This window comes from Puntigrus tetrazona, unplaced genomic scaffold (assembly GCF_018831695.1).
Source record: "Puntigrus tetrazona isolate hp1 unplaced genomic scaffold, ASM1883169v1 S000000283, whole genome shotgun sequence".
Classification (NCBI taxonomy): Eukaryota; Metazoa; Chordata; class Actinopteri; order Cypriniformes; family Cyprinidae; genus Puntigrus; species Puntigrus tetrazona.
Window position 1 is genome coordinate 210,370 of NW_025047944.1, and position 15,949 is coordinate 226,318.

Genomic DNA, 15,949 nt, shown 5'->3' on the forward strand with positions numbered 1-15,949 from the left:
GTTGTGACAGAGTTGGCGTTCGGCTGCGGGACGCCCCTGCTCTGCTCGGTTTAATTAATAAAGGCAGTGCCTGGGGACTCCCGTGATACTGTCCGCTATGACAGGACGTGTCTCCGGTGCACTAAAGCATTAAATGACCAACCCCTGTCAGGCTAACTTCCACCGCCGTCCCTGGAGACCGCTCGCTTTTTTGCTTTTTATTTTCTTCGGTTTCTCTCCTGAAAGAGGAGCCCTCGCTAGTTTAGTTCTCTCTTCTCTTTCAACCCCTTTTTCTTCCTTTAAAGAGCGCAGCTCCTGGTTCTCTGCTCGGGGTTTTTCTGTGTCTGATGGCTCTAGTTTATTTCTGCTGGATTAATTGGTCCCTGAATGAATTCGGTTGACAGGGTAATTCATCATGAGTTTACTCTGACAGAGAGGGGGAGGAGAGGAGAGATATACAGGAGAACGAGTGGGAACTGAGAGGATGGAGGTTGATAATGTGACTCTTTCTCCTGCTGCTGAAGGAATAATTCACACAAAATTAACGCTCTGTCATTATTTGCTTACCTTCATGATGTTGTAACCTCCATGGCTGCTTTTTTTCCAGGCAAGTTAGCCGGGATGTTCACCTTATCCGGACGAAGAAAATAAATAAGGGAATAAAAAACAGTGTTGAGCTCCAGAAAAGTGCCAAAAATAGAAGTGGCTGTTGTAGGACTGAAATCTCGTTTGCAATCATGGACAACAATGCCTTGCGTTACGGCAGGCTTCATATCATCGGCGGCAGATGTTTAAAGCAAACGCAATGTTTCGGAGTAAACATGAGATATGGAGAATTATGTTCGAGAGCTACAGTGAAACAATAGGTTTCATTCACATATTCGTCTAATAATAAAGTAAGAGTAAAAATATCCAAAATTAAAATGATCTGGGCAATTTTGAAACTTTGAGCTTGATTTAAAGAAAGAATACTTGCATATACAGTGTGTGTGTGTGTGTGTGTGTGTGTGTGTGTGTGTTTTTAATTAGTTTTCATAAGTTCTATTGTTATTATTTAATAAATGAATAAACAAGCAAAGAAATATCTAAATTTTTGGGGGGTAACAACCTAGATAACAGTAAATTTAATTTATAAAAATTCAGCCAAATGAAACACATTCACGATACAAATATTGCAATATTTCAGTTTATAATGACTTTATAACGTTTATGAGTTAGTCAGAAAATGCATGTTTGTTCAGGTCTTATGAAAAATGCATGGAAAAATGAGCTTTTTTCCCCCAAAATAAAATTAAATAGTGTCATCAGTTAATTTTTTTTTGCTCCAAATAGTGTAAGATAACACTGGCACCTCAGTATATTAGCACATCACGAAACAGTATAACAAACATATCCAATGTAAATTTCTTGTCATAAATAGATGCTTCATTATGGCTTTTTTGTCCTTTTTGGAGTGACAGACGTGAAGGATCACCGCGAGAGTCTGCGCTCCGGAGAGATCTGCGCGTGTTTGGACGATTAAGGCAGCGCGTGTTTTGACACTCAGGACCCCTGACTGCCTGTCATCCTGCCCGCGGTAATCACATACGTGCATAACATTAGCTTTTAATTGCATCATGTATCACACAATAGCCATTAGGGCTAATTATTGAGTGGAGAGGGAGAAGCGCTTGGCTCTGGATGGACTCTCTCGTTCGCTGATTTCTCCCGTTCGCTCGCTCCATTTTAAACACCTTGCTTTAGAAGGTCTGATCGCCGAAGGTTCACCCATCGTCTCCTGGAAGACCTTGCATCTCTTTGGCGAAAAATCGTTTATAATTGTTGCGAATCCTTGAGGCTCCCGGGACGGCCTGCTAACACCCGGCGCCACGCGGGGCCACGACCGGCCATGATGCTTCCTTAAGAGTCCCATTATTTATTGCCAAATCCAATTAGATTCTCGGCATTAAAGTGACAGCTTCGCCGTTGGGCCGAAGACGTGAAACACGTCCGATTTTCTTTGTCTCCGTCTCGCCGCGAAAGCAAGCGCGTGAGATTCGTCGAGAGGACGAAGCGATAACCGAATCTGCAATTATGTCGTAACGGTGGTTTGTTTGGAACAAGCCGTGGATAGACGCCGTTAGCCGGCGTTTCGGTGTGCGCTCGGATGTGAAACCGCGACACGTTTATGACCTGATGGGAAACTAATGCTGCTAAAATGACGACGTTTGAATCACACTGGGCTTGTTAGCTCTTCAGAAAGACACCTTTGCTGAGACCGCTTCATTCTGAGAAATGTAAAGAGATGCACGCTCATTCATCATGAGTTTGCGTGTACTTTTCCAGTCTCTGTTATGATTAATATTGTGCTTTTTATTGTTTTTTTTTAGCACTGTAGCTTCGAACCGTTTCTGCTTTTCCTCATTTGTACTGAAAATTGCAATTAGAAAAAAATGACGAAACTGTTCATTGATTCGGTTATAAACAAACAGACAAATAAATAAACGCGTTCTTTATCACTCTTCAGGACTGATTTTTGTTAGAAGACAATTAGGAATTAACCCTTAATTTACAAAAATAGATATTTTGCGACTAATTAAATGAGTGAAAAAACTAATAAGAACAATGCTATATATTAAAGAAGGCCGACAGTTATGCATAATAATTGCAAATATAGTTTAGAATAGTGATGAAAAGATGTTTAGACATTTATAGGCTATGTATTTGTTATTACACTAAATATTTCATATCAGCCACGCACTTAAATGCCGAAGAACGCAGCTTGGTGTGACACCAGTGTGTGACGGCGTTGTGTTGTAGCTCTGCTGAACATTAGCGGTCACATGCTTGTAAGTAACTGGCCGCAGCTCTCACATCGGCTCATTAACGGTCAGCCAATGGAGGCTTGTGTTAACCCAGCAGGTGCTCAGACCATTAAACTGTAAGTTAATGATGACGCTTTATCGGTAAAATCAAGACCGGTTGTCAGAAATGCACGGCTCTTCATGTTTCAAACGCTGTATGCGATGTCTCGCGTGTGTGTGTGCGGATTTTGAAAAGCTCTGACAGCGGCAGGTGCTTTATTTTTCCATCCTGATGAGAGCCAATCAGCTGGCAGCTCTCTCTCTCTGTCTGTTCTCTCTCCACTCCCCGAATGCCGTCATCTGGCACGCTGAAGTAACGCTCCGTTTGATTGACAGCTGCATCCAGGTTCACAGTTTACTGGTTTCAGTGAAAGAGCCAGAAATGCCAATTTAGACAGGAGTGACAAAAAAGTTTCCATCTAAATGGAATAATTTTACCACAGGGAATTCTCTGCTCGGGGAGGGAAGAAGTCAACAGTGGGTTTTTTCTTCTCCTAACAAGGCCTGAATGACAAACATATACGACAGTTAGAGGCTGACGTGAGATGCTACACAGGGGAGCGGAGAGATAAACACCAGCTGAAAAGATGAAACTTCGGCTCAACCCCTGCACACGTTTACCAGGGTAAACACGGTTTTACACTGCCGTCGGATATTAATAATGTAAAAAAAACAAAAAAAAACACTGTTTGAAAGAGATGCTATGCTAATTAATTATGATTTTAAAAACATTTTATTGTTTAAAATATTTTAGCCGATTACCGATGTGAATAATGACACACACACACACACACACACACACACACACACACACACACACACACAGACACACACAGACACACACACATATATATAGTATTATATGATGTCATTGTAATTTATTTATAATACATAACATAATTTAGATATAAAATGTATTTTATATTATTTATATTAATTTATTATTATTTTAAAATAATACTGACAATAATTGTAATGTCAATTATGTTAAAGTCATAAAAAGTATATTGTTGGCGTCTTAAATTACTTTCATGTATATATATATATATATATATATATATATATATATATATATATATATATATATATATATATGTGTGTGTGTATACAAACCTGCATTGAAATTAATATTGCACACTTCCCATGTTAGAAAAAAAAAAAAGCAATAAAAGGCCTTATATTTTCTTTGAGGAGCTTCACCATAGGAAATAAAGTAGTTTAACGGTCAGATTTTGTTCATAGACAAATAAAGAAATCCTCCTAGGGCTAGTGATTTTGTTCGAGCAGAATGAACTCACCTCAGTCAATTTGGTCTTTTCTCCTTTATTCATAATCAATAATGAAGCGCCAAACAATTCTCCATAAGCCCGCAGGATTAAGAGAAGGAAAAACTCGTTCCCGAAGAAATTCATTGCATCCTGTGTAAGAATTCCTGCTTAGATGCCTCCCTCTTTTTGCGAGGTCTCTGCTAATTGAATTCATCCCCATTTCTCGAAAATATTATTTCAGCTTTTCAGGGCCTGGAGAGATTATACATTTTATATGCTCGGTGATCCAAATCATAAAGAAAACATTCTCTGGCGCTCTTCCCAGCCACATTGTGATCTCTGGCGCCTTTAAAAAAGTTAATCTATTTAGCTTTAAATTCCCTAATTACTTTTTTTGTGAATAAACAAAATGGAATTGAGTCCATTAAACAAACGAGGTGCCTCTGAAGCCTCGAGGGGATCTTTCTCACCAGAGCCTCAGAGACGCGTCTGAAATAGATCTGAACGTGAATTGATGCTACGTTTTATTTACAGGCTGACACTCGGCCTGTTCTTCAGTTGAACCTTCTCTCAGTCATCAGCATCAGCCGGTTATTGAGGACAGTCATATTCATACCGTCATTGTTCATGCTGTAACAAATAATGTAAAGGTTCCTAGCTAACAGATGCTGCATTTGCACAGTCACTTTGTTTAAATTAATTATAAAAAAATTAAAATTAATTATATATATATATATATATATATATATATATATATATATATATATATATATATATATATATATATAGATAACCTGTAACTTCCATAACTTTCCATAAAATATTACCAAGCTATTTTTATCAGACTGCTATGTGATTCAAGTATTTAAATCTTCACTTACTAAATTTAAAATGTTTAAATAATGACTTAAATAATAGTGTTTTGTGGTAGTAATAAGATTCCATGTTTTTTTGCATGAAAGAAAGAAAGAATTTCTTCATCGGCAGAAAAGTTTTGTGAGTGTTCTAAATAAATAAGACTATTTAGATTTAGAATATGATCTATAAGCTGTTAGATATGTATATATTCAAGCTGTGTGTTTGTAAGTCATTTGTGTTCTCTACACATGAAACCAGAGAGACGGGGCAGATTTGATCAGAATGTATTTACAGTACAGAAATGACATTTCACACAAAATTATTTTAAAAATTATTATTTCACAAAATAACATAAATAATGAACAAAGCAAACATGTCAGTAGTTTTATAGTTTATGCATACAACAGCTTTTCTTTGCTCTGCATAGGATTTGTACATATATTGAAAATGTTTTCACTATAATACTGTTTGTACAATGCAACAGAAGACTGTAAATCAAAAATATACATCAACAAAAAGTCTTTGGCAAATGTGATACAAGTACATTCTCTCAACTGTAACGTATTCGATGAAAACTAAAGTAGTCTGTCAGAACATTAACTCAAACTGGAGCGTACAGTACGTGAAAAATGATTCGCAGAATTGCACTTGTTGTAAAGCATCGAACAAAAGTGTGTTTTTTGTTTGTTTTTTTGCGTAACTGAAACAGCTTGACGTTTCCAAAGCAGAGTTCTGAAAAGTAAATCATAAAGCCGATAACCAGTGACCAACCCATCTGTTGATTAATTGAACAGCTGCTAACTATTCTGTAAACACATCTGAAGGTTTAAGTGCTTCATCTGGTCAGTAGTACATGTTGGTTTTCTCAGATGCTTCAAAAATGCAGAGCAAGCCACTGAGCGACCAATCCGACCGAGTAAGTTCACTGTTTATTCACTCAAGACACAACCCATAGTGCAAACAATAACACCGAAGGGGGAATTCACTGCTTCTCAATCTCTATTTCTTATCGCTGACCAGTAGTCGGCTGCATAAACCGCTTAGACTAGTCCTAAAAGTTAGTCCTGCAAGACTGGTCAGAAATGTTTAATTTACATTTTTTAATTCGAAATTGAAATGGAATTGAAATAGAAATTGTAATTGTAATTGGAAGTGAAATTGAAATTGGAAGTAAAATTGGATTTTGAAGTCGAATCAGAAGTGGAATTGAAATAGAAATTGTAATTGGAAGTGTAATTGGAATTTTAATTGTAATTGGAAGCAGAATTGTAATTGGAAATGTAATTGAAATTTGAAGTGGAATTGTAATTGTAATTGGAAGTGTAATTGGAATTTTAATTGGAAGTGTAATTGGAATTGGAAGCAGAATTATAATTGTAATCGGAAATGAAATTGAAATTTGAAGTGAAATTGTAATTGAAAGCGGAACTGGAATTGGAATTTTTGATTTTGAAAATTTGGAATTCGCAGTAACAGTTTCTGAAATAGTGTTTTGTACGAATCAATTGCTAAATCAATCATACATTCTTAGTGAATTCCCCCCTAAAAGATTTTTGATCTATGATAAACACATAAAAATGCATAATGAATGAAAATAATCCATGCATACTGGAGTTCTTCGTGATATTTTTGTCATTATATAAAAAAAAAAAGATAACATACAAAAATGTATCTTCCGCTTATAATCAGATCTGGTCTCGGTAGGACCAGGGTTGACTTTCTTGTACGGTTTCTTCTCTTTCTTGTTGGTTTCTGATTGTTTCTCACAGAAGTGTGCCAGAGATTGTGAGAGCGTGGAGAAGACCTGTTTGCTTTGTATTTCCATGCTGAGTTTGAGTACATACTGTGTTGAGTAATAGTTCGCCGTGTGATGAGTGGAGCGTCAAGTTTTGAGTTTTTCTGCATTGTTTTTTTTTTTTGTGTGTGCAGTCCATGCGTTGGAATGGTTTTCCTCGTCCAGATGTGTTCGTTCCTATCGTAGGTATTCATAGATAAAGTCTAGACATTTTTGTACATTTGGATAGACGTTGAAAAGTACGATCTGAAATGCAAATGCTTTTACATATTAACAATTTTCGTTTAAAAGTCCAACTGTTGATGCGATTCATTTCAGTGTCTACCCAAACAAATCAATACATATATATGCTAGAAGCACTTTAAGTATGAATACCGGTGGATAATATTAATGAAAGGACAAAATATAAAAGTATTAAAAAAGCGGATGTTAATTCCATTTTAAAAATCATATTTACCCTCAGTCTTTGAGATATACATTTATTGTTCGTTTATCGTTTTTTTCCTCGTCGAGACCGCTGGGACTCATGAGAATGGCTGAATTGTCGTTGAGATGTTTTTGTTCCTGATTGGCCGTCTCTTCATCATGTGACCGCATGATGTCCAATCAGCTGCGCTGCTCACACTGGCAGAATATGAAGTCCGAGTCCATGGGCGTGCCGCCTAATTTGGTTTCCGTGGTAACTAGTGGCGGTCATAGGCAGTGGCAGCAGTTGGGGGGGCGGAGCCTCGGGATGCACTATAATAATAGGGGGAACCTGAAAGTTAATAAGAAAGGAATGTACCATTTCAATATACCACGACCAAGACTGCATATTAATATACTGAATGCATAATTGTTTTAAGTATCGTATTGTTGAATGGCAGCCCTTTTACAAAAATGCTAATTCCTTTGCTTACAATAATACCAATTTTTAATTATAATTATAAAATACAGGCAAGATGAATAACAAACTTTTAAGGGTGAACTGAACTGGTATCTGTTTACAGTTTTTTTACATAAAACACAAAATATATGTAATTTAATATTTGGATGCTTACGACGTTCAGCTTAAACATTCATAATAAAAAAATAATAAAAACACTTAATAATTAACAATGCACTTAAACGTTCCTAATTGCTACTGCATGTGCATTAATTACATAAATGATCATTGGTAAAGATTCAATGCATAATGCTACAAAAAGTCTCAAATGAGAAATGCTGTAGAGGATGATATTGTTTTGGTCGGCTAAAATCAGAAAAATATTGTAACAGAACTGGCAATGAATTATTTAATCATCTTTACTTTCTTTAAAATCTTAAAAGGACTGTTAATTCATTTCTGGCCCTTAAACATTTAACCAGATACAGTGACTACAATTTCTATTATTTTTACTATACAGCTTACTATACTTACTATACTATACAGCTTCTTTTTTTTTGTTTATAATTATGTATATGTATGCATGTTTGTATATGTATGCGTGTGTATATGTAATATTTATTTGTTTGTTGGTTTGCTTGTATCAAATGCTTTTTAATGTGACAGAAAGCGTGTTTAGCACGGTACACTTGTGTAAGAGACACTCACTCAGTATTGCTGGGTTGCTGAATCTCCAGGCTTCATTGTAAGTTGTGTACTGTGGATGGCTGTAGGGATTCCCTGAAAATTCGCTCCCTGAAATGGGACACAGAATGGCATATTAAAATAACACACATTGCAAATGACGAAAATGTCAAAATTTCAATCTTCTTTGTAATATCTGATTTCTAAAACCCTCTGGGACTGACTGTATTACAGCGCTGTTCGGTTTTTCAAAGTTTCTTTCTCTATTGTGTAATTTGATTGTGCAGGAAGAAAGTCAGAGCGTGGTGCTGAACAATGTTGGTCCAGCGCTGTTTCTCTTTTATGGGATAATAAAGAGGTGTTTTTATATGCGCTGGCCACATTGAGGGCTGTCAGTAAATCTCTCTGTGAAGCAGCACGTCTGCAGAGAGCTGCTCTTATTACCTGGAGCGGCTAAAAATAATGCAAGATCGAACCGCATTTTACGAATTAGTTTGAGCTCAGTGATCACAAAATGCCTTTCGTCTGGAAATCTGTTGGACCAGTTAATTCTTTAGTCAATTGCGGTTTGATGGTCTATAGTTAAAGGCTTCCTGGCTTCACACACCGGTCAAATCTGCAGGCCGCTGTAAACACTACGCGACTTCTTTTATCGAGTCAGATTCGTGTCAGTGTCTGGTCACTTTATGTAAGCCAAAAAAATGTAAGCAAATCTAATATTTTATTATCTAAGCTTTAATCAGTGTCGGAAACTTAGTGGCTGACTGAAGTCAGGGGCTGAATGGTTACCAAAAATCCTCATACAGATCTGGAACAAAAGGAAGGCGAGTAAAGGGCTTCTTTTTTATGTTAAAATGCTTTGTATTGTTTTTAGACGTCATTTAAGGCTGCATTTGTGTGATCGGAAATACAGTCAAAAATTGTAATATCGTGAAAGGCTATCAAAGTGTTTACTATATGAATATATGTTACAATATAATTTATTCCTGTGACGCAAAGCTGAATTTTCACGATTTTTCATGCGACATGATTCTTCAGATATCATCCGAATGATCTTATTTGCTGCTCAAGTTCTTAATTTCTTCTTATCAGTGTTGAAAACAGGTTTTGTTGCTTAAATCTGGTTAGCGTAATAGATCTTAAGATTTATAATACAGGGTGCAATCAAATATAAGTTATGAGCAAGTAATTCGAGTGAACATCAAGAAAACGTGATAGATTTTTTTGCTTGGATGAATAGAAAGTTAAAAAATTAAAATAGTTATAATTATAAATGTCGTTACTATATCACATATGATCAGTTTAATGTGCCTTTGCTGAATAAATGTATTAATTACTAAATAAATAAATCAAAAATAGTGTCAGTTTGGGGTGTGTTCTCAATTTTTTCTGTGACTTAAAAACACACACACCTATATATGTATATATTGGTTGAAAAATAATTTATTGTAATGTATACTTTAAAAACTGTTATTTAAAATTTCATTGAAATTGCAAATGTTCCAACTTATGATACTCACCAGGAACCATTCCAGCCAGTGTGGATGTTGGGTAGCTGCCCTGCCCGGTGGGTGGGACGTGAGGTGGATATCCGGGTAAAGTTGTGTTGGCCATATCCCGACCTGCACACATAAATTACACCAACACTCACTTTCTGTTCCAGTTTTTAAAAAAAAATCCAAAACAAAACATTCAGCTTATTCTGAACAGATTGCAAATTCAAATAAACAACATCCATGAAGTCCATGTTCACCTTTCGGTTTTGGGAGGTTGACATGCACACGAGGTGTTTTACTTTATTTGCTCAACAATTTCCAAACTCATTTTTACCAAACCCCCTAAACGGCGGTGATCGGGCGATTGGACTTATTTTTCATTTCATCAAAGCGCCTGATAAAGCAGTGTTTGTGAGTGCAGTGCTGCTTCGTGTACAGCGTTACCGGGGAAACGAGAGACATTTTTTGCCAGTCCAAAAGCGATATTTGGTGGTGAAAAAATAATTTGCATACGGGCGGCAATATGCTAATCTTTCATGTTGACTTCAACGTAAAAAAAAATATTTATTTTAAAAAACAAAAACTCATTCTGGTTCCTTTGTTGATTTTTAAATCTAAATAGTGCATTATCTGTTTGAGACAGAAACACAGCAGCTACATTTTCAAAAACATCGCGTATCAAAGGATTTATTCTTGTCCTTTCGAGGTCAGAACAGAGAACAGATGTAAGCGGGGTCAAACCGACCAGCCCATACCGGCCTCCGCTAAACAGTCAGTGTCTCTTCTTAGCACTAAGAAGCTCCACATTCAGAGCAGTAATTGGGGCTGACGCTTGGCTGTCCTACCCAACGCAGTGAAGCCTCGACCCAGCCGAGCGCTGAAGCCTGACACCCCTCACAGACTAATGTTTTTGTTCGGGAAAGGGGGGCTGGGGGAGATGTGGAGGGTTTACTGGGGACGCTGGGGGAAACTTGGCCACCGGTTCAATTCTAATGAGCAGGACAGTGTCCATCAAAGCTCACTGAGTGTAATCCTGTGTGGAAAAAAAAAAAAACTGTGCAAAGGCTAAGCAGCTAAAAATGCACTTGAAAAGACAAAATCTTTTTTTTTTTTTATTAAATGGATGTTACAAACCAAGGATAGTTTACCTAAAAAAATATATATATATTTTTATATAATTTTATAATTGTAATATAATTGTAGCATTACGCCACTTGCTCACCAACGGATGCTCTGCAGTGAATGGGTGCCGTCAGAATGAGAGTCTGATAAAAACATCACAGTAATCCACGGCGCTCAGTTAACATCTGGAGAAGCCCAAACTGAAACGATTCCATCAAAAATGTGTTTAACTTCAAATCGCTGTGTCAGCTAAAATATCCATTGTCCATAATCCATAATTGCGCTTCCTTTAGAGAAAAAGTCCATTTTCGGTTGTCTCTCACATCAAAATCCACCCACATATTTCTTTAGATATGTTCAGGCTAGTAAACGCTGCTTGATCTTTACAGATTTCGCTCCTGATTCAGACGACAAAACCTTTCACTAGAGAAATCAGTACGGTTGGGGTTCTTAAGGATGGATTTGTTTCAGCTTTTGTCTTCTCCAGATGTTAACTGATGAACCGGAGTGCTGTGGATGATTGTGATGTTTTTATCAGACTCTCATTCTGACGGCACCCATCCACTGCTGAGCAAGAGACGCGATGCTACGTTTCTCCATCCACATATCAGTTGAATGAGTGCCTGATGTGCACTTGTTTGAATACTTGAGCATGTTTCTGACTCACCAAACACTGAACATGCACGGCTAGACCGCTAGCAATCAGTCAACGGGCAAGAAACACAAAACGCCTATTTAATTTTCTAAACCTCTTCGCTTAAAATCAGGGTGACCTTAGCATTATCTGAAAAAGTCGAAAGGGTCGAGCGCAAACACTTGCTTCAACGTCTCTGTATTAAATTTGCCATGACAGGGACACCTTAATGTTCCAACAACGAGGCTACGGGAAACGTTTGACCTCTATTTTCTACATTCAGGATGCAGCAATTTATCACCAGCCAAAAAACACGGCACCCTAATTAATTACAACTAAGCAAAGGATGTTTGGAGAGCCAAATTGCCCTAATTCCCTGGATGCACGGTGAAAGTCATTTGTTATCAAATGTGTGCTCAAAGGTTAGTTTGCTTTTTGTGAAGATGGAATAAGCATTAATTTGTGTGACTAGGAGCGTGGTGCCCTCAGGTGCGGACACGGATAGCCAGTTTATCAGGAGGGAGGGAGAGAGAGAGAGACAGAGAAAGAAAGAGAGAAAGAGAGAAAGTACTGCTTTGTGACAAATTCATAGCATTTCCCAGCAGCCTTTTCCATATAATCAGACAAAGTTCAGCAGAAGCAGCAGATCTAACGCTGAAGCTTTTGAAGTGTGCAATAATATATTTTACAAATTTTTTTTTTTTTTACATTTTACTATATATTTTGCTGTAAATGCAATCAATACATTTTTTCAAAATGTAAAATGTTACTTTTTTTTTTTTTGCAGCAAGTAAGGATTTTTAATAGGACAAGCTAAGAACATAAAAGATGCGTATCTGTGAGGTATTCACAGTTCACCAAGAACCCTCATCTCCTCTGGCGCCGGATGCTTCATGAATCATTCATTTTTAATAGATTATGCAAATTAGCTCGCATAAAATCAACAAGATCAATAACTGTGGGCATTTTAATTGGGGTTGGAAAACATGGAGAATGAGTGTAATCTGTGTTTCTTTACCGTTAAGAAAACCATTCATCTAAACACTGGATCTGAGCCTAACCAATGGAAATCGTTGAGATAGTTTTGTTTCGGTGCAGACTTTCCGTTTTACCAACTTTATCACGCATGTTTAAACCGGGACACTTAATGCTAGCGTAGGCGATTTTTCAAGTTGCTCAGGCTGCTCTAAATCCCAAATACAAAACGTATGCATTACATATCACATGGACTGATTTGAAAGCCGCCGCCTTATTTTTTTGGACTTGAGAACATTCATTTTCATGCAACGCATTTTTTTTTTTGCGCTGAGGTTAACTGAGTTTGCGGCTCATGGAGGTGATTAAATGATAACGCATTAACCTGATTATTACATTCATACCTGATTAATATAAACAACACACAGATCAGTAGTGACGTGAAACTACCATGAACAGATAATCAGTCTGCCAACCAACCCACGTCCCGTCTCTCTCCTTCTCTGTGCAACGGCTTTCACGTAATTATGTGAATTTTAATAAAAGCGCTGTATATTTATCTTTGACCTGAAGACGATCGTAAAACTGTCAGTAAACTTCGCACATTTCGCATTAATAACTGGCACAACGAGCGCACTACGTTTTAATTAACCGTCCTATCATTTATTATTAACAAGAGCGAGGCGAGAGAGAGAGAGAGAGAGAGAGACGGAGAAACAAATACCCCACGTTCCCTGTCTGCCACGAGCAAATGATGAATTTGTTTATGTAAATGTTAATATTTGATATCATTTTGAAGCTCAGCGCCGCGATGGAGCAGTTAAGGAACGAACGTCCTCTGTGCAGCAGCTGCTTTCATTGCGGTCGTTACAAGACCAGTGTAGTTCGAAAATCTGCGGACGTAAATGGTGCGTGTAGACGCTATTTTAAAAAGCACATTCGATGCAATGCTATTAACGCACAGCGAGAATTTGCAACTAATTAGCTGTATATGAGGGAGAGCGAATGGTCATGAATGAGACAGATCACGTGATCTTACCTACAGGGTAGCTCTGTGACACGCTGGCGCCGAGGTCAGAGGTCGTGCCGGAGGATAAACTGGGTTTGACTTCATCCAGGCCTGTGTTTAGAGCAGGGAGGCTGTATTCACTCGCCTGCAGACCGGAGCAACATCATCAGCATCACACTTCAGCTCCATCCTTTCTCTATTACTATTTCTCTCATACTCTCAATTGTTCAATTCATGACCATCTATAAACATATATAAAAACACTGAGAGAGATAGTCGAACCATATAAGTTCTCGGTCTCAGTACCTCATACATTATTATTTATTGGCATAATTATTGTAATATTTTCATTTAAATGTATTTTATGTTCAGCTTTCATTTCCACTTAATTTGAATTATTTTTAATTTAATTTAATTTAATATTTATTTGTTTGCAATTACTAGTTTAGTTTTTTCTTTTGTGTGCTTTTAACATTTTATTTATTTTTTTTTTATTATTTTGTATTTGTATATTATTTACTTTCAGTAAGTGTTTTCAATCATAATTTTTTTAATCTAACATTTCGATTTTATTTATTCCAGCTAAATTTTTTAGCGTTTTTGTTAATGCTAATGCACGTAACATCGGCATTCTCTTTGTCCTCTAAAACGAAATCACTACAACAATTGTGTTTCCAATTCTAGAAAGTAAAAATGACGACATGTTGTTATGAATTTAAACAGGCTTTGATTAGTTCACCTCATTCTGTAAATAAGATGATTTCTGAAGTGCTGTTTTAGCCCTTGCTGAATCACTTATAGTTGCAAGGCCCCGCTTCGGAAATGACATTGATAAGATTTATGATTTTCACAACCCCCTTCCATCACAGACATGCTCCTCAGACCGTGTCAGCAGATGGGGGGGATCTTTTTTTCATTCTTTTTTTAACTCTTTTGTTATTTAATGAGATGAGACTTCCGGCGTCTGCATGTTGAGAATGTCTGTCCAGAGTAAGTGTGTGTGTGTGTGTGTGTGTGTGTGTGTGTGTCACGGGGAGGCCCCTGACCCCAGCCATGTCTGTCTCTATCACAGATAAACTCTAATTGTGGGCTACAACTGTTTGCAGCGGCCCTGCCTGATGTTCCGCTCTTTTCGGCGAGGGCTGTGGAGCAGAACAGGCTTTTCTCATGCAGATGGAGGGGAGAGTGAAAAGGATGAGCACATGGCTGGCAGAAGTGTGGGAGGAGAGCCTATCTCATTCAGCATCTCCAGAATGGCTTTTTAATGCCTCTAAACACAACCAAACCACTGGCTCTGCTCCAATACCTAGTCAGCTGCCTATGTAGGAAGTGTTTTAAGCATCACAAGCATACTCTGGAAATCAAAAGGTAAGATGTGTTCTTTTGCCCAAATTTGAAGACGGGCAAAACAAATTATTTTGGAAATTTTCTAAAAAAAAAAAAAAAAAAATATATATATATATATATATATAATACACTAAGCTTATATACATAATTTATTCAGAACCAAAAAAATGTAACATTTAAAATAAATAATAATAATTATAAATAATAAAAATAGCTTTGTTAACAAATTGTAATTTTAAAAATTGCATTCGTTTTTAAAAGTTCAATTTTAACATTTCAATGAGACGCATACGATGAGCACTAGTCATACGGCACATAAAATATAAATGAAAATAAAAACATGATTTGAAAATAATTTTTTCAATGTAACCGGATATTCAATAAAAACACATTAAATTTAAAATATATATATTAGACAAAATTACACCTTTTTTATGAGAAATCAAATAAATGTTAACAATAAATGTTAACAAATAAAAGAAAAAGAAAAATATATTTTATTTCGTTTCAGCTACTTACAGAGCAACACTTCTCCTTTTTATTTATAAAAATAAAAAAATCTAAATAAAAAATCTAATCTAATATAATTATACAGACATATATATATATATATATATATATATATATATATATATATATATATATATAAACTGAAAAATAATACAACACAAAAATTAGTGACATTTTAAGTAGAAAAAAATCTAAATGATCTATTTACATGAACTGTGCTATCTACTTCTTCGTTGCAGCCTAAGCTGCAGACATGTAGATCATTTCAGATCGGTCACTTATAAGATTCCACTGCAGTAATCATGATCCCTAAGTAGGCAGCAGACAGCAGGGCAGCTCACTAGATTTGGAACAGAGCCATTAAATAATAACCCAACATAGACAGAGACAAAAATAGAACGGTGGTCTGGTTTAGGGATAGCGAAGGAGAAAAAAAAATAGAAAAGTGGTCTATGAAGGGAGAAAATAGTCTGATTAATATTGCTTTAAATTAAAACTGATTTTTCTAGAGCGTTCCGTTCGCCCATTTTTTCCATCAAAGGCTTTCCGTGTTTCCTTCGTCTT

The 15,949-nt window shown here is 36.6% G+C and overlaps 1 protein-coding gene across 7 annotated transcripts in view; it reads right to left on the minus strand.

Annotated features, from left to right (window-relative positions):
• Nucleotides 1–5,216: 5,216 nt before the first annotated feature.
• pax2b (paired box 2b) overlaps nucleotides 5,217–15,949 on the minus strand; it is a 28,763-nt gene continuing 18,030 nt past the window's right edge. For 2 of the 7 annotated variants that reach the window (XM_043231075.1, XM_043231074.1), the window contains exons 7-10: nucleotides 13,559–13,673; nucleotides 9,813–9,914; nucleotides 8,317–8,403; nucleotides 5,217–7,481 (exon numbers count right to left, since the gene is read on the minus strand). In XM_043231075.1, coding sequence (XP_043087010.1) covers nucleotides 7,363–7,481; nucleotides 8,317–8,403; nucleotides 9,813–9,914; nucleotides 13,559–13,673 — 423 coding nt within the window. In that variant the 3' untranslated portion in view covers nucleotides 5,217–7,362. Of the gene's footprint in view, nucleotides 7,501–8,316; nucleotides 8,404–9,812; nucleotides 9,915–13,558; nucleotides 13,674–15,949 lie in introns of all 7 variants that reach the window. The other 5 variants (XM_043231077.1, XM_043231076.1, XR_006248631.1 and 2 more) reach the window with 4 other exon arrangements.